The sequence below is a fragment of the Aulostomus chinensis genome, chromosome 13, assembly GCF_037954235.1.
Source record: "Aulostomus chinensis isolate RoL2024-O1b breed Wild chromosome 13, RoL_Achi_v1.0, whole genome shotgun sequence".
In the NCBI taxonomy this organism is placed as follows: domain Eukaryota; kingdom Metazoa; phylum Chordata; class Actinopteri; order Syngnathiformes; family Aulostomidae; genus Aulostomus; species Aulostomus chinensis.
Window position 1 is genome coordinate 3,653,690 of NC_141332.1, and position 18,432 is coordinate 3,672,121.

The 18,432-nt window shown below is 43.7% G+C and overlaps 1 protein-coding gene across 3 annotated transcripts in view; it reads right to left on the minus strand.

Moving 5' to 3' along the window:
* Positions 1-4,821: 4,821 nt before the first annotated feature.
* Positions 4,822-18,432, minus strand: part of csnk1a1 (casein kinase 1, alpha 1) — a 32,105-nt gene continuing 18,494 nt past the window's right edge. For 2 of the 3 annotated variants that reach the window (XM_086222781.1, XM_086222783.1), the window contains 6 exons: positions 14,547-14,686; positions 14,095-14,173; positions 13,755-13,829; positions 13,564-13,670; positions 12,006-12,154; positions 4,822-5,583 (listed from right to left, as the gene is read on the minus strand). In XM_086222781.1, the coding sequence (XP_086078907.1) occupies positions 5,576-5,583; positions 12,006-12,154; positions 13,564-13,670; positions 13,755-13,829; positions 14,095-14,173; positions 14,547-14,686 (558 nt within the window). In that variant the 3' untranslated portion in view covers positions 4,822-5,575. The remainder of the gene's footprint in view (positions 5,584-12,005; positions 12,155-13,563; positions 13,671-13,754; positions 13,830-14,094; positions 14,174-14,546; positions 14,687-18,432) is intronic. The other variant, XM_086222782.1, reaches the window with a different exon arrangement.

Consider the following 18,432-nt stretch of genomic DNA (forward strand, 5'->3'; position numbering starts at 1 on the left):
GGGGAACTTTGCCACACTATAGAAGACAATAAGAAGCAATATAAGACAAACATACATGCTGTATCCTGTATACACAGGCATAGTGAGGGAACAGTGTGTGTGTGTGTGTGTGTGTGTGTGTGTGTGTGTGTGTGTGTGTGTGTGAGCAGCTCTAGCAGCGGGGCCACCAACCCAGACTTAATATCTGCAGGAGTGTTCTGTATCTCCTGTCTGCTCCTTGATTAGTGTGAGAACAGAGAATGTAGAGCAGCCTGGTGTCCTCAGCATGTGTGCATGTGTCAGACGCCAACCTGAGCCATGAGGTAATTACCGGAACACACCAATTTATTGAGAAATACACATGTTGTCAATCATTTTTGAAGCAAAATGAGCAGATTTATCCTCGTCTCTCCTCTCTGGTGCATGAACCCGAACAGACGGACAGGAGAGAAAGACATCCAACTCTCTTTTCTCCAGCATGGTCTTTCTCTGCATTCATAAAACTAGAGCTGTGCTTCGATATTCACCGTGAAAAAAAACCAACTGTTGAACATTATGAGGTTATTTACTCAGAAATACACCCATGACGACTTGGACGGTCTCAGCCTCCCGTCCTGTCTTTCTCTCACAGCTTCCAAAACCTACAGATCCTCGTCTGTGTATTCTGGTTCAAACGGATCAGGATCAGGATGTTGGCTTGTCCAGAAGTAATCCTCCTCATCCTCTCTTACAAAGTCAGCTATGTGTAGCAGCAGCAGTTGCTCCTCTCAACGTCAACAAAAGTTTTCTTTTGTTTCCCAAAGTTACGATTGAGCTTTTGAGGTGCTGCTTCAAATCACTGCCTGAGTCTCTACTGTTTCACTGCCTCAAAAACAAAGTCCATCTAAGTTTACCGTTAGTATCCAGTACTTCTTTAAAGTAAAAGATAAGGAAGTCTATTTTCAGTCTTCCTCTAACATACTTCAATCAAACTTTATATGCATCGCACTTTTCACACATTAAATTGTGACGTCACAAAAGGAAAGACAAATGTTTGTTTTGTCCTGCCGTCGTTTGTATTTCTGGTCAGTTCCTGATTCATGAGGAGGTTTCCAGTCACTTGTGATTTATTTCAAAATCACTTCCTTGTGTCCGTTTGCGCTCCCTCTTGTCATTGTCAGGTACTCGGGGTCGTTGTAATGGAATCAGAGGTAAAACACTGGTATCGAGCCACAGGAGCATCACTGATCCAATGATTCTAGATGTGTTCGGGTGCTGAACGCCAGCTGTTGGACATCAGCTGTACAGGGTGACGACAGGCAGCGTCCAACTGATGGTGGGAGGAGCTTCTCCTGCTGCCTTGTCAAAGTACAGACTAAACAAACAGCTGCTGCATCTGCAGAGTCAGCTGGTAATTCATCAACACACACACACACACACACACACACACACACACACACACACACAGATGAGGTAGAAAGCACTCCTGAGCCCCTTCAGTACACTTCATCATCACAGCCTGACCCTGGTCTACCAACCAGGTCTCAACCCTCAGGCTGCTGTTGAGAGCGTCTATTTACTGTCTACGGCGCTGTACTTTCATCTTTGTGTGTCTGGATCACCTGGGGTTGGGAAAATAGATCATCATTCATCTTTTTATCACGACCGGTGGCATCAGCAGCAAGCAGGAGGTGTGAGGCGGCAGCTGTTTCCTGATTGGTGGATCAGGTGTGGAGTGTTTGCAGAGACACGTGGTGTGTGAAGACAGTTTTCACAGCTTCCTCCTTCCTGTCTCTTGCTGCTGGAAGGAGCCCAGTACCAGCTGGACATTTACATTCAGAGGAACTCCAGATGACTCATGGGAGCAGTAGTTAACGTGATGCATCTATCAGCCCGACCCGCAGTAAATATCAGCTCTGCCAATATTTATGACAAACCCGGCAGTCAGCACCAGCACCGGGTCACCTTGTGCTCGCTGCAGCTAAAAGCCCCTGAACAGCAGCGGGCTTCTCCCCTTACATGCATGTACGAAGCCAGAGGTCGATCTCACAGTCTTGATGCAAATTTCCTCCACAACATTCATTAACATAAACTCGTCTTCTCACAGTTCCCAGTCAGAACACGGCGGGAAAATCACCGCAAACAAGGTCTGCCGGTTGTCCTGAAATGACACAAGTCTTGAGATAAGTCACATCCAAAACATGTCAAACATTTGTGGACACTCAACCAAACAGAACCCCACCACCACCACCACACACACACACACACACACACACACACACACACACACACACACACACACATACTCCTGACCTCCAATACCAGAATGCAACATTGGCAAAAATCTAAAATTCCAAATATTGACATAATCAGTCCTAATGTCTAATTTACTCCTGAACACTACTTTCATTGTCACCCCCTTCCTCTGGGAGGCTTCACTGGCTCCTCTGGTTTCTACGTATTCAAGCTACCTCCATCTCTGCTGTTGTTTAGCCGACTGATTTATGTTGTGTGTTTTCAGTTAAATTAAATGCTGTTAAAAGCTGGTTTAAGGTCACACACGTTCCAAAATACAAAGGTACGAGACCTCAACCGTTCTGATTCCAGACGGGTTCTAAATGAAAGGCCTTTAAAGTCAAACCGGTGTCTTTAGTGTTCATGCAGAATGAATGTTCTTATCTCTGAGCTTTTGGAGAGAAACTAGAGAAACAACACACACACACACACACACACACACACACACACACACACACACACACACACACTGGGGGCTGGTTGTGTTGTCCCCTCCCTTCCACATGCTTTACCTAACACCAGTGTATCCAGTTGAGCCAGTTTGTGAGTTAGTGGCAGATCACATCAGTCGACACCCATTAGTGAGTCCAGGCAACACCTCCAGCCTCTGGCAGCTCCAAACCTCCTAGATTATTGGAGTCGTTTGGATAAGAAATGTAAAAACTCCCTGGTGAAGGCGGTCCAGCCTTGACGACGATGGTGGTGGTGCAATCTTATGTGATCCCAACACGAGAGTTCTGCCATCACTTGTGATTTATTACTACCTAAGAGCTTCTTCCCATATGCTGCATAATCTGTACGACCCTCATCAGCTCTGCTGTGTGCGTCGCTGGTGCTGTGAGTCTGAGCTCGTGTGGATGAGTAGCTCTTTTCTTTTTCTACCAGGCTCTCAAATGCATGTCTCTCTGCTGGTAGATTAATGAGGGGCTTATATTAATTAGAAACATCGATGGTTTGTATTTGGATGTTCTGTGACATCATAGTCCAGCTTTGCTCCCTGCAACCACGATAAGCGACAGAGGCAACGAATAGATCAGTGAGAGCAGCAGGCTTCAGTCAGGAAAACCTGCTGCAGTCATCTTCCCAACAACCGAAGTGACCATTTCTCAAAAAAGTCAAATCCTAGTAAAACCATAACGAGCCTCCATGTTGCTGCTCCAAAATAATCCAAGTGATCTCAGCCGTGACGCTGTTTTTAGTCAGGCTAAACACGTTCACTGTGAAACTCCTGCAGTGTTTTGTGGATTTCAATAACTTCACCTTCAATCTTTAATTTGGGGTGAACCTGTCCCGTCTATGACATGTAGGCTCCAGTTCTACTGCTCCGATAGTGACGGGGAGCGGGGGCTGTCACCTGTTCCTTCAGCTGAGCGACAGGGATCTCCTTTCACCCTGATGTCAGCTCAGTCCACCTCCACCACGGAGCCCTCGTTCGTTAGCTGGCGCATCAGCTGCAGGTCTGATGGACCGGTTTATGTCCTCTTGAATAATGTAGAGGTCTGAGGGGCCCCCGGTGGAGGTGTGTGCTCTGCTGAATGCACCTCTACTGACACACCTGGGATGGGCACAGGTAATGATGATAGCCCTCAGCTCAACAGACACTGCCTCAGAAAGGATGTGGTGAACACTGAGCAGAGACGTGGGTTGGGAAACACACCTCTGCCAGTGTGTCTTCTGACGCTGGCCTTTGTGAGGCACCGTAGGTATTTGTATAGTGGATGAAGGAGGGCAGAGCTGACGCTGTAGTACTGACAACATCAGAAGTACAAACGCATCTGACTCACCGCACGCATCCACACGCTTGATGTTTCATTGATGAGCTGGCCCTCGTCTGCTCTGAGTGATGAATCACTGATGAACTCGAAAATGACACTTTACTTTTCTTGGTTTGTATTTGTATGTCACCCCATGATACAGCACAAAGTGAGGCAACACAGCTCAAATGTTCCTCCCTCGGCAGAGGAGGTCCTGGCGTCGCCACCGTGCGATGCAGGAGCAGCCGCAGGGGGTCCGGCGAAACCAGGACTTCACCTGGACCCGTCACACTGGAGAAGGTCACATCAGGACACGCCAGTCTAGCAGGAACGATCCAACTTGTTCGCACGCCTCCCACTGATGTCTCTGGTTCCTCCAGTGAACAGAAATCTTCCAACAGCTTCATTAAAAAGGCTCAGCTATTTTCTAGAGCAGCTGATGGAGCAGCTGATGGAGCAGCGTTCTGCGAGCGAAGGAACAAGGGCATTTGGTAGGCAATTTTGTTCTGGATGGATTAACCCACATTTAGAGATTTCATGTTCTGGGATACAGAACATGGGACTGAGCAGAGATTGAAAAACTGAGTGTTCACGTCAGCCAGTGAAGCAGTTGAGGCTCACTGGTGCGTTTTATTAGTTTTTGGTGGAAGTGAATGAAGACTGATAGCACGAGCAGCTGGTAGGTGAGGTCGCGGCGGGCGGGCGGGTCCTTCCGCTGTCTGTTCTTCAGATATAAGCAGCAGAGAACAAGAAGTTCTACGTCTTCAGTTGTGACAGCGCAGGTGCTTGATAAGGACGAGTCCACACACATCTGACTTATGTAATGTTTTTATTGGTATTTTTGGAGAAGACCATAGGTTTTACAACAGATTTAATAATAATTGAGAGCTCTAAAGAGAGAGGAGAGAGCCAGAGTATCATTCTACCATTGACTGTTGCCATCAGCTGCTTATATTGTCAACAGGCAAACTCCTAATCACCATAGGAAAACAAAAAGAAGAGAAAAAAAATCCAACATTTGATTTTAGTAAATAACATCCAGGGTTGCATCATTCAACTCTTCAGAAACAAAAAGGGAGAAGGGTTTCAGGTTTACATGTTTGAACATTTGCTTGGTAAAAGGAGGGAGTGAAATCATTACGTAGTGAAGAGAGGAAGAGATGCTCGGAGACGTTTCCACTGGGAGGGAGAATCAGAGGGTCAGCTGACTAGCTTCTTAACTTCAGTTTCCAGAGAAACCTTACAAAAAGTCAACACTGAGGAGGAGGACAGAGACGGGGATGGACGAGGGGTGTGTGTCAGGGTGGGGGGCGGGGGGCTACAGCCTCCACATCCAAAAACCTGCTTTGTCATTCTTCTTTTCTTTCGGAGTGGAGAGTTTTATTATATACACATAAGAATATATAGATAAGACAGCAGACAAATGCGTGTGCAGATCTATATATTTCCATTACATAGATAGTTATTATGGAAGGAGAGACACAGACTTTCTGTTTGTCGCTTGTCCAGGAAGAAAGACATGGTCCTGGTCACCAACGCTTCTGCAGCTCTGCTCTGGTAGAGACCCCTCAGAAACCTGCGGACAAACACATGTGGCAGCGTTAACACCAGGGTTACACACACACACACACACACACACTCCAAAATCAGAAATCGGGGCTCAGGAGTGGAGAGACCACCAGGAAAGAGGAACAGCACCCTTAAGAATGGACTGGTCTCCCCAGCACACCAGACATGCACAAGAACACGTCTCAGGTTTGTCTGGACCCTCCCTCCCTTTGGAAACGGGTTCTGGATCAGGCAATGCTGCCCCCAGTAAACGAGACTATAATGACATGACTGTGTGTTAACGGATCACTTTTAGTCGACGGAGATCCTATCTTCAAACTCCACAACCCTCCATAGCAGACCTCGGGGATCAGAGGCGGTCCAGGTCTCTCCCTTTCATACACAAGGTGTGATGGAGTGAACGCGTGCAGGGAAGAGGGCAGCATACGGATGAAGGGTGAGCAGATGACAAAGAGCACCGTGTTCTCATCTTGAAAACAAGCAAAACTCTGATGCCAAGAATCCAGCAGGGACAGAACCAGCAACTTTCTACCAGCTCAAGGAATCACAGGAATTCGTTGGATCCTGACAGAGACAAAGCTATTTTAAGAATCCATTTTCAAACGGATGGCAGCAGGGACCAGCTGACGTGTGACACCAATCAAAATCCTGTTATAATCTGAGATAAATCTATCTGGAACTGACCAAAACATTTACGATGAATTAATTCGGCCTATGTGGCCAAAGGTTGCAGACTCAAGTTAAGAGGAGGGAGTATTTTTGAGATGCGGGATGCTTGTGACGGTCCAGTTCACAGGACTTTGCCAACAGAGACATGTTGGAGGAAACAACCAAAGCAGGAGAGGGGTGAGTAAGTCGCGCTAACATACAGCCGGGAGGGGTTTTAGCTCCGCGACTCAAGTCAGCAACAGAAGTGCTGGACATAATAAAGGCTCTCTGCTTGTATTATGAAGGGAGCTTGAAGGGAATTTTTGAAAACAAATCGTACCAAATAAGATCAAGTTCCCCCCATAACGTTCCAGCAATGCAAGCGCCGTCACTGGATTCCCAGCTGGCGTTCACCAACCACGTCACACGGCCCAAGAACACTCAACAGAAACAAATATCCCAGAATCATTGCAGCTTAAAATATTCAGATGTTACTGGTGTGCATGAGTGACTTGTGGCAAATCAAGAATAAAAGTTTGTTCAATTTCAAGCATATTAAAAAAAACCTTAAAAACAGTACAAAATTAAGCGTTTTCCCAACTTGAACACGCTCCAGGAACCCAGTAATCATGAAGCCATCGTTGCTGGATCTGAAATCTACTCTTGACCCAGCAGCCTGGTTGGCAGAGAACTGACCTGGGACAAGCAAGTTCTTAACTGACACAAATCATCTGGCGCCTACGTGTTTGTTTTAATTTCTTTGAGCAAAGAAAATGAGATTGAAATCAGTTTCTTTCATTGCTCTCTTTAAAATCAAACTGGAATTAAGTTCAAAGAGGCCATGGAAAATGCCGTCCTATAACGTGACATGAAAATGTGAAGGAAACAAGTCCCACTACAACATGAACCGGCTGGCAGCAGGTCAACGGGATCATTTGACCACCAGCATCCGCTCTGTTTGCTATGTCAACTGAATTAGCATCCAACGATCAGTTGGAAAGAGCGCTACATGTAACCATATGGCGGTTTGTTCCTTGTAACTTGGCACAAAGCCTTCTGGGTAACAAACCACACCTCCTTTGTTCCTGTATGTCAGTGAAACCAGGTTAGCTTGCGCAGCAGCACTGGAGACTGAGCTAGCAGTGAAGAGTTGTCCACTGTAGGGTAGATGAAACTGTGCTGACACAGAAGTGAAAGCTTTGTCCAAGGTTATCTAGAGTCTAGCGTTGTAATTTTTTAAATTTTATTTAAATACTTCATTTCATTTACTGACCAAAGACCAAAAAAACCCTATCATATCAACACAAAAGTTCCCAAATCCTGAATGCAACAAAGCAGCCAGAAAAAAACAGAGCGACTCCGCCCCTTTAAAGCCAGAAACCAGTTTACAAAGAGCATGACATCAAAAATGGAGAAAACACAAGAGGCACATTTGTTCTGTGGTTTGAAAAAATCTGGAACAATCAGTATGGTACTCTGCCACTGAATTCTAGTACATTAACATACTGGTAAATCTCATGTTTGCCTTAGTTTATGGATCAATCTGAAGCAAGAAGCTAAAAATTCTGATTCCTCTCATGGAAATGCAACATTCCATCAATCTAGTCTTAAAACTTTTAAACCAAAACAGATAAAAAAGATTAAACGCCCACTTCCTTTTATAACGGGTTTCTCTTCTTTCCAAATCATCTCGGGATATTGATTGGTATTTCTTTTTTTTTAAACAAGGGTTAAACATAACTTTCAGAATACGATAATCTACCATTTCATCAAATCTCCGATGAAAGAGCAGATCTGATGGCTCTCTATATCGTTTACTACCAGTTGTTCTTATGGCTCTTCTGAGGGCTTCGATTCCGCTCCATCACTGGACCCTTCACATGCTGTCCGTTGATTCCATTCCAGCACAGCCTGCTCATGGTTCCATGAGGGGATTTTGTTTCAGTTCATCTTTGCCTGAATTCTTTTTTAAATTAAAAAAAAGACCAATAAACCAAACTTGGGAAATGGGAAAAGATCTCATCTGTGACTGAATTTCTCACTCAGTTCAGGGGCCTTTTCCTCCTCTTACACCTGTCGTCCCCCAAAACCTATGAGGGCGGTCAAGACACTCCGGTGACATCACATTCCATGGTGATGCATACAGCAGCGTGTATTGTTACTTTTTTGGGGGAAAAAACACAAAAAAAAAGCAGGCTCAACTAGTTCTCATAACAGATGGTGACATAAGAATGCAGTGCAACTTAGTTGGTAACCCTGTCAACCTGGAATGTTCCAATGTTTCTACTTTTTACAGAGAAAGACCTCCTCTGATCTTTCATCCCTGCTTGGCTTCTTGCATCTCTGCCTCAGACACATCTGACGGATGAGTGAGGAAACATCATGTGTAGGACAACCAGGGCCCAATTTAACTGGACTGAAAGTTCAAACCTTTTCCTTTTAACTAAAAGTTAGCCAAAGGACTGTCCATCTGCTGACTGAAGCCCAGGCCAGCACCACCGCTGTACTGGAACCTGCTCCTGACAGAGAGCCGTCAGCAGCCACGCCTGAAGCAGGATAGCAGCGCTGAGACTGAGGGGGCGTCCACGCCACACCTGCTGCAGCTGCAACATTCCAAGCATCAAAAAAAGAAGAAGAACTGGCTGACAGACTGCTGTCACATGTCTCTCTCAGAAAAGTAGTGTTTATATTTTTGCAGATCATCTCCAAAAAAGGGTTTTTCAATAGAACCCAATAAAGTAGATTGAAAAAGCATGTTAAGCCTCAAAGCAGCCCTTTGACCCGGCATGGACCCTCCTTACAACCAGGACTGGGTCCCTGGCATTCACGTGGGCTGCCACAGACAGGAAGGAAAAACATTATTTGATAGTTTTCCCACTTCTAAGACTTAGCCAATGTCAAAGTGTTTGCGTCAGACGCACAGCTGAAATGACTACAAACCAGGGGCTTGCTGTGCAGGTTCATTTCATGGGTCAGGTTGCCATTGCTCCTTGCAATCCGAGTGATGTGACCAACCACGAGCATTCAGCCCAACAGAGATAGAAATAAAGGAATGCAGCTGAGACCAGGCGCTGATTGCAAAGAGAGGGCAAAGTAAACATCGTCTGGTCTCTACAGGGAATCAGTCAACCGGATGCAAGGAAAAAAGAAGAGATTGCAGGAAATTATGTCAGCACAGCTTCATTGTAAGTGCAAAGTGCTGGATCTGGGATGGGTGTGATGGACGGAAGACAGACGGGCCCTCTCTGTCCAGGACAAGGGGGGGGGGGGGGGGGGGTGAGCTCCCAGAACTGCAGTTAAACATGAATGAACACAGAGGTTCAGAAAAAAGCTGCAGTTTGACAGAAAATACTGCATATATTCAACTTGAATAAACTCGAAAAAGAAAAAACTGCATAAAAATGAAAAAAAAATCCCTCTTCCTTTCTGTTACATTTCTTGGTGTTCTGGGTATCAATACTTGGGCAGAGGGTGGCAGGTCCAGGAGAAAGAATGAACAGTGGCTCCCCGACAGGCACTCCTGCATATGACTGCCATCTTTTCTTGAGAAAACGTAGCTTTATAAATACCAAGCTCAATTGAACACGTGAGTACAGCTGGGGTTGGTGAGCACTAAAGTAGAGGGTGAGGTTGATGAGTGACCCAGACGTTGAGCCGCGGCCAACTTTGAATGTTTTGTTGGAAACCCACAATGGAAACTGTTTGTGAATTCTTCCTGAACGCAACTGTGAAGGTGATTACACAACAGCTCCAACACAAGCCTTCAGGCGGCATTATCCACCTTTCTGCTTTCCAGCTGAACACACTGTGGCAGAGCTAACTTTTTAGCTAATCAGCCAAATGGATGAAAATTTCGACCTGCCAAACTTTGTATTCTTAACCAGCCAACAAAGAAAACGTATGTAAACAGCCTGTGTGTGTCTCCCATCATTTGAACGTATCGGCGAGGTTCTGAATGTAAAACTGGCCAGTGAACAAAAAAATAGTTTTGACATTCATAATGAACAGGCTTATAAGAAAAGTGCAAGCCTGATAACTGCTAATAACAATTTATAATCATCAATTTTTCTTTTAATCTATAATGTGACTGAAGGAAAAATAAACGTCAGAAATGTCTTTCAGCAAAGGAAAATAAATAACGTGAGCTTGAACTCTGTCGACACTCCTGGAGTTAAGAGTTTACAAGGTGTCCATGACTACACCATGAAGCTCCTCGTTGACGGCTGTGGCCGGCGCTTTACAAAGTCTTGTTGATAGAGCAACCACACCTCTCCAGTGTAGAAGCTGTTATGTGTCCTGCAGGATGAAAAGAGTTTTAGTGCAGCTGGATGAGAGCAAGTTACAGAGCAAGTGGGTCCACTCTGTACTGGAATATGCCAGAGAGAGAGTGCAGCGCACAGCTCCTCAAACACAACCCAACTGTGGGCCTGGAGACGGCCTGTGGCTGACACCCCTTCTGATCAGACGATTTCAAACTCTCCTACAATTTGTTTGGATGTGGTCGTAACCTGTTTTGGGCTGTTAGGGATGGAAAACATGGTACCGTAACCATGAAAAATCTATTCAATTTACATTCTGCTTAGTATTGCCAGAGATGTGGGACATAAAATGGCTGCCTGCCTGGAGTACATGGTGAATCAACGCTAGCCGGTGCCATCAGTTCATAATGCACTGTGTTACAATAGTGTCATGAATAAATCAGGTCAACATGGCGCCTTTTTCACTAAACAACATGATGGGCAAAGTGAGAAACCTGTGGCGAGTAGCAATAGTTCAGATACATGTGGCCCAGTTCATTCACGACAGATGTGTAGCGACGGAGGTTTCAATCAGCAATCAGTATGTTGCGTGGCGTCCGCCTCCAAGTTGGAATGTGTCAATCAGCGCGTGCTATTAGCTCCACGCTAGCAAGCATGTACAGTAGAGCCAGGGACGCCACTCTCACTGTTTCTAAAGGGAGAACTGATTAAAGAGAAAATCGAGGAGCGACAGAGCAGGTAACGACTTCTTAAAAACTGTTGTGCAGTATAAATCTTTAACACGCTCTCTGTTAGGCTCCTGTGCACTTTTGGCATGAATGTGTAATATAAGTGGGTGTTCATGTTGCACCCGGCAGACCAGACTACTTTTGCCACTCAGGGAAATGATCCTGGCAACTTGACATCGCATGCGCTCCCTTTCTTTTGGAGTGGTGCGACCAGTACTCCTCTTTGAAATTCTTAATGAGCCACAACCATTCGCCATTCTTGACACAGGTGTGGAATTTCAACATCAAGAAAGTTACACAAAAGGAACATTAGGGAGAAATAAAGATTTTTTTTTATCAATATGATCTAGTTTGAAGAGGGAAGGTTGATGAAGACAGACTGCAGAGAAGTCAGAGGAATGTCATCAGAGTGAGTTGGTCAACATTAACACATTTCATTAGAGAGCCTATTGTCTCGCCCCAACAAAGGAAAAGAATAGCATGGCAGCAAAGTTAGTAGTCAAATTCCCCAAGGACGTCTTTGCTTCTGCAAGACAGACCAATTGTATCAATTTGGGATGTTCTGCTCCATTTAAAGGTGCCTCCTCAAACTGGGGTTTGGCTTCATCATTCCAACAAGAATTTTTTTTTTTTGGACTTTCACTTCCAATTTGGTGTTTTTAATCTTTTATAAAAAGGGACACTGGGGTGTGGGTTAGGAAATATAACAATAGCTTATAGTCCTAGAAACAATACTGAGTGAAAATGAGCAATTGGTGTCTGTAAAAAACGTCGCTTGGCTGTTTGCTACTAACCTTTCATGTTAGGCTTGGGTTTGTCAGTTTGCTTGCCTGTGGGGGTTTGTGCCTGTTGGCCCTGGCCCCCGGAGGAGGCCCCTTGCTGGGCTGCTTTCTGTTTCAGCATGGTCCAGTCAAATGTGTAGTCATATTGGTGGTTCAGAGTCCTGCAACATAGAAGCACATTCAATATTACAAAACAGTGGTAGTTAGCAACAGATTAGGGAGGCACAGTGTAAAATGAAAAAGCAATTAAAAAAAAAGTGAAAAAAGAGGAGCTGGACCAAAGTCAGAGAAGAAGTAACCCAGATTTACGCCTCCTTTTCTGATGCAACATATAAATGATGGGAGAAAGCAACAACATCTCCTGCCTCACAAAAACTGCTGTACTGAGAATTCAGCCACAAAGTAGTTCTGGAAGAAATGCATCAGTATCTTTGTAAATGTAGGTCACTAGCTCGTCTCCACAGCACACTGCGCAGCTGACAGCTAGGGGAGGAGCAGGCACGGGAAGCTGCATGGAGTAAAGCTGGTAGCTCCATTCATCATTCAAATCATTGAGATGAGACGCGCACATCACATCAACTCTGTTTTGATGTGGAATTTTCATTTAAATTATGGACTGATATGCACAGGATACGATCAAGAATGGCTTCAAAAATTATTAGAGTGCTGGGGTTCCCCAGGTCACACTAGTCTTATGTGTGCAGGGATCAAAATATAATAAATATGCACAATTCCTGAAGGGGATAATGGTCCACAGTTACTTTAAGACGGTTAAGGCTAAAATGTTATTCTCAAAAACCCATCATCAGTCCAGCTAATTTCATCATACCAGTTTGTGCTTCTCGAAACAACACAAGGCATTAAGTATCTGCCAGTTCTGCTCTACCATGTTCCTTGGAGCTCATCACATGATGATAGCGTGTTCCAGATGTCTGGGCCTATACTCATGAAAGCATGCTTCACGGTGCCCCAACTGGGAAACTGGGGGCAATAAACAAACTGATATTGTCAATTATGTCCAAACGTGAGAGAGCAAGGACTTACTGAAGAAACTCATTGTGGCTGCAGAGATCTCATTCTTGCAGTAACTGACCAAAGCTTTTGACCATAGAGGAGTGTTGGAAAATCAACAGATCGGTAAATTGAGGGTTTCCCCCTCAGCATGTCCTTGTTTCTTACCATGGGGACGAGCACCACAACTTTCTGGTTATATGCTATGCAGTCCCTATCGATTTGGAGTGTGAAATGTGATGTGCTATCTTGTTGATTTTGCCTGCAGATTGTACGTTTCAGAACCTCATCCAACGACAGCATTGTTGCGTTATGGCAAGGAATTCTTTTTTTTTTGTCTCAATGGGTAATTGACTGCATGTTTTCCAGTCCTCAACCCACTGCACTGGCACTCCTACTCCCTTCTTCAAAGAAAGAGAGGGCTGCATTTTTCCATACACAGCTAATGTCAGCATTAACATGACTTCACAATGTTTAAATTCTCAATTAGTGCAGGCATAAGACCAAGATTTAAACATTAACACAAGAAAAAAATTAAACCCTTTTTATGTGTGTGTACCTGAAGAGGATGCGGAACAGTTGGCGCAGGTACATGTAGTCTGGAGCCTCCTCAAAGCGCAAGCCACGGCAATAGTTCAGATACATGGCAAACTCTGCCGGGAACCCCTGGTAACAAACACGCATGCAGTCAGTTGTCTACAATTGGTGTGGGCTCACTTCAAGCACTGCCAATGTTGAACACACCCTTACCTTACAAAGGACCTCAACAGGGGTGGACATCTTCTTCTCTGAGATTTTCTCATACTTCTGCTTCTTTGTGGCAGCCTGAAAAACACACACATATATGATTAACTCAACTACTACAGAAAAGTACCGCACAACTCTGGTACTTTAACAGTCATAACTCTCGGGCCTTTAGTTCAATACTAGGGGTCGCTTCAAGAAATTACTCAACAGTAATTATGCATCTGACATGAACTGATAACCACAGCTAGCTGGCAGCTGTTAATAAAAAACAGCATACAAAAAGACATTTGAAATATGGTTGAACAAGTGTGGCTAAGGGGTACTCATAGTTGTATTTCTGTACCTTTAGTCCTTGCCAAGGTAGACTGGTTCTGTTGAAGTACATCAGCACGTAGCCTAGCGACTCCATGTCATCACGGCGACTGGAAATAAAAGTTGAGTTTGACTGAAAAGTGAACGCAGCTGAACCAAAATACACGTATGATCGAAGCAGTACTTCACGTATCATCTGTGACACAACTGAAAGTCAAGTGAGAAGCTGGTGGTTCTGGTGATAGATGAAAGCCTGTGGCTTCCCTCAAAGCTACATCATCATTCTCAATTAGGCAGCCACTGCAGTCCCTTTACTTGGGTTATCCTGCCTCACAGGGAAACCAGGTCCTATGTTTTCAATGCCAAGACAGAAACACATTCTACACACTGGCTTCATTTCTACAAACATTCCTCCTCAAGAAAAAGGAAAATTGTTTTCTTTGAAAGTTAAAAAATAAAGCTGTGTTTTGTGTGTGAACGCACCTTTGTTCAATGCCCAGGTGTGCATTGATGGAGGCATAGCGTGCTGTGCCAGTCAGGTTCTTGTCTTCTCTGTAAGGGATGTGCTGTCGTGTTCGGTTGTCTCGGTACTTCTTCGCCAAGCCGAAGTCAATAAGGAACAACTGAAAGAGGGAGACAACACATTGACATTGATTTTTTTTTTAATACCCCAGAAAACAATTATGATCCAACATCTAATTAGAACATCAAAAGTGCAAATATGTATTGAGCAAATCTTCATGACATAAACGCGTACAAGCGAAAGGAAAAGGAAAATGTCGTAACAATGTATCTAAAAAAGCAACCCCTTGAAAAAGTGTCCGTGCAGCAATAGTACTCCATTACTTCTAAAGAAGTGAGCAACTTCCAGATGTGTACAGTTAAAGTTACACAGTTACAGTTAAAACATGTTGAACTGCTCTGTTTTAGTGCACAATCTAACACTTTTAATCGTGTAAAATCAAAGAATACAATATCAAGAGGCGTACTCTCTTTGAACACCTGAAAACTTATCTTGTCCAGACTAGGTGTCCTACAGTGTGGGAAGTTACACCACCATTATCAATATTAGTAATAGTAAAAGTTACGGTGGCTCTTTAGGGCATAAAAAAAAGAGAACTTGTTTTTTTGGAGTAAAACAACCTGAAACTTAAAAAAAAAGTGTTAAATCTCACATTTAAAACCAATGTTTAGGAGGAGGAGTGTTTTGCACATGCAGGCAAGATTCTCTAGCTGGTTACATTCATTTCACGACTGCAGATGGCAAACCAAACACATGGTAGGGTATACTGACATTCAGACAAACAATATATATTAATGTAGGGCTGTTTCATTATGGCAAAATATAACCCCTCTTACTACAACCAATGTCGATATAACATCTATTTATTTTACAACACCACATCCATGAAAGTCAGCGTTAACAACAGGATAATATCGTGCACCTTCTTGTTAAAAGTCAACCTAGCTTGAACATAAGCTGATTGATGCTTTTTGGACTCAAACACACCAGACATCTCATCCAAACAAGATGGTAGTTCCTTCAATATTTCACAAGGGTTGCAAATTACTGGGTCTGTTGGTCGACACAATTCACAAAAACAAACAAACAAACTGTCAGATTAAAAATTTAGAGGTGTACCCAGGAAACACATTTACATGTGTTACAAATGTCAACAGCACCATCGCGAAGCAGACTTCATGTGTTTAAACTCATCAGTCATGTTTCTTTAAAAGGTACAGCCATGCGTGTGTGAATGTCTAGCTCACTATTTTAGTCTGTTCCAGACAACTGAGTGAGTATTACATTACTGATATCTTTGACAACAGAAAGGCATTGTGTCTTCCTCCTCCCTCTCAACATGAGCTGAAACCCAAACTGTTTGGGCTCTGGAGGGGGTGGAGCACACCGCCGGCTGGCAAGGACGGTAATCCAACTTTACAACATAAAACAAAACGCAGGCGAGGCAACGTCAGCGTAGAGAAGCTATTGTTCAGGGCCACCCTCAAGTTGAGTGGTACATTTGGTAATCATGGAAATATATTGATAGATTTTACCTTCCCCAATCAGCAACTCAGAGAAATATGTTGAGTCGCTGTTCAGTAACTTTTTCACAGTTTGTGTAGGGTAGAAAACATGCAGCAACCTCATTTTCATAAAAAGAAGTCACATTGGTGTAAGCCGGCTGTGAGACGAGTGGGCAGGGCAATGGCCTAAGAAGATCGCACAGTTAGGCCACGTCACCCATCCCTTGTTACATCGTATATTGTGAAATAGGCCTGGGCCATTTATCGATTAATTCAAGTTTTTTGTTGCGGAATATTAAAAAAAATAAAAATTTGAGTTTTTACTCCTCTTGCTATGCCGCAACTTTTGTCCCCCAGGAGCTTCCACAGCTTTCCCCTCACCCCTCCCCCTTGTTTCTTGCGTACGCATAGCAGCAACATGGCTAACGAGAGCGAGAAGTCTGTTCCTAAGAAAGGAGTAGTGACATCAGTGGTTTGGGTTTGCAGGGACAGACGTTGAACAAGTGACTGCAAAGTTTGTCTGAAGCCCATTGCAGCAAAAGGCAGCAGCACAATGAACTTATTTCAGCTTCTAAAACAGAGGCATCCAGCCGAGTGGGAGAAATGCCACTCTTTGTGAGGGGAACAAGACCGCTACAACCAACAAACTCCCACTAAAAACAGCTTACTGTCGTGGAATCATTTACCCACGGGGGAAAAAAATTGGGGGGAAAATGGTAAATTGATTTTTTTTTGGTGAAAACAATCGGAGATTCTATTTTTAATCCATATTTTCTTAGGCCTATTGTGGAAACATTACATCGTTTCAATCCTAGTCCAGATACTACCACAGATGGTTAAAACCAGTTTAATATTAAGAGACGAATAGATGGCTCTGTGCTGTCACATTGTATAGTTGCCTATAGTTGTTTAGTTCAGCTCTCAACACGATGCTGCTCCGTGAGATTTCCAGTTAGAATTTGACTTGCTTTTCTAGAGGCGTTTGCACTCCTCAACTTCTTCTTCAGCTGTCAAGGGGCAATAAAGTCAATAACAGCCAAAACTTGAACAAATCTGAAAAGGTGTGGTATGTGGGTCCTCATGTTTCAGAGCTGGTACAGAAAGACATCATCTGTAATACACAATGACTTGGAAGTTGAAACACAACCACTAGCCTTAATATGCTGAGTTTTCAAGCACAACTGTGACATCTCACCAACAAGAGGGCCGCATCAAAGCTAAAATGACCTCAACAACAGCCACACAAATTTCTTGGTCTTATTCAGAACACAAATGGATTCTGGAGTCAGTAGCAAGTGAACCTGTTACAACACGAGACTCAACAGGTTTTAATTCAAGTTCCTTCAGCTGAGGATGCTGCCATTATTATGAAAAAAAGGGTTTTCAAGGAGTACATTAAGTCCACAAAACACACCCCTGGAGAGAAGATAGTTATAGGTTAAAGTGTTAACATGGTAAAAAAAATTAAGTTGATATCAATATTTAACAATGTGTCAAGTCATTTTTGTTTAAAAAGCCATATTTTTTTATATTTGAGTTCGACCCTCTCAGATTCAAAACATTTGTTCAGACAACTATGTCACACCCCTGTGCAGACATTTTGACAGTGTTCGCTCATTTGCAACCCACATTTAACTATCTTACAAGATGAATACAGAGATGTGTGTGACGAGATCACATACCAGTACCAACTAACGGCAGTGACACCTTTCTCTACTCTGTACTGCCAGCAACACTGCTTTTTTGGTCAGATCGGCCATATCTGGGTCCAAATTTCAGATAATCTCATTGAATCTCTCAATTCCACAGCAAATGAATTTGTTTTATGACATCTTTTTTGTGTTGATTGCCAGGTCATCTCACAAGAATACACAGAAGAGAAATTGAAATTTTAGGCACCAAAAGAGAGGCCTGTCCAAAAATGTTATATACAGAGGACATGTAAAATAATAAAGGTTTTATTTTTTTGGTGGCAGTTCTTTTGGTAGATTAAATACATTTTTTGCCAGCAACAGAACTGCTACTGCTCCCGGCTCTTAGCAGGAAGACTGCAGAAGAAGAGAGATGTGTGCTATGGAGGACTACCTCATACACCCCCAATAAATCTGAAATATCCTCTTAATCCCCTGCCATGATGTGGATCAGAGAGACATCTTCCTATTGACACCTTTAAAAAAAAAATTCTGATGCAATATTATTGAGATTGCTTCTGTCCCACAAAGATCGTGTAGGTAGATAGTTAAGCTCCTATGTTGGTCTGGTGGAAAGGAAGTAGAAACTTCATGGATGTGAGCAACATGTGAATTGTACACAGCACAAAGTACAACAGGACCCCCTGTGG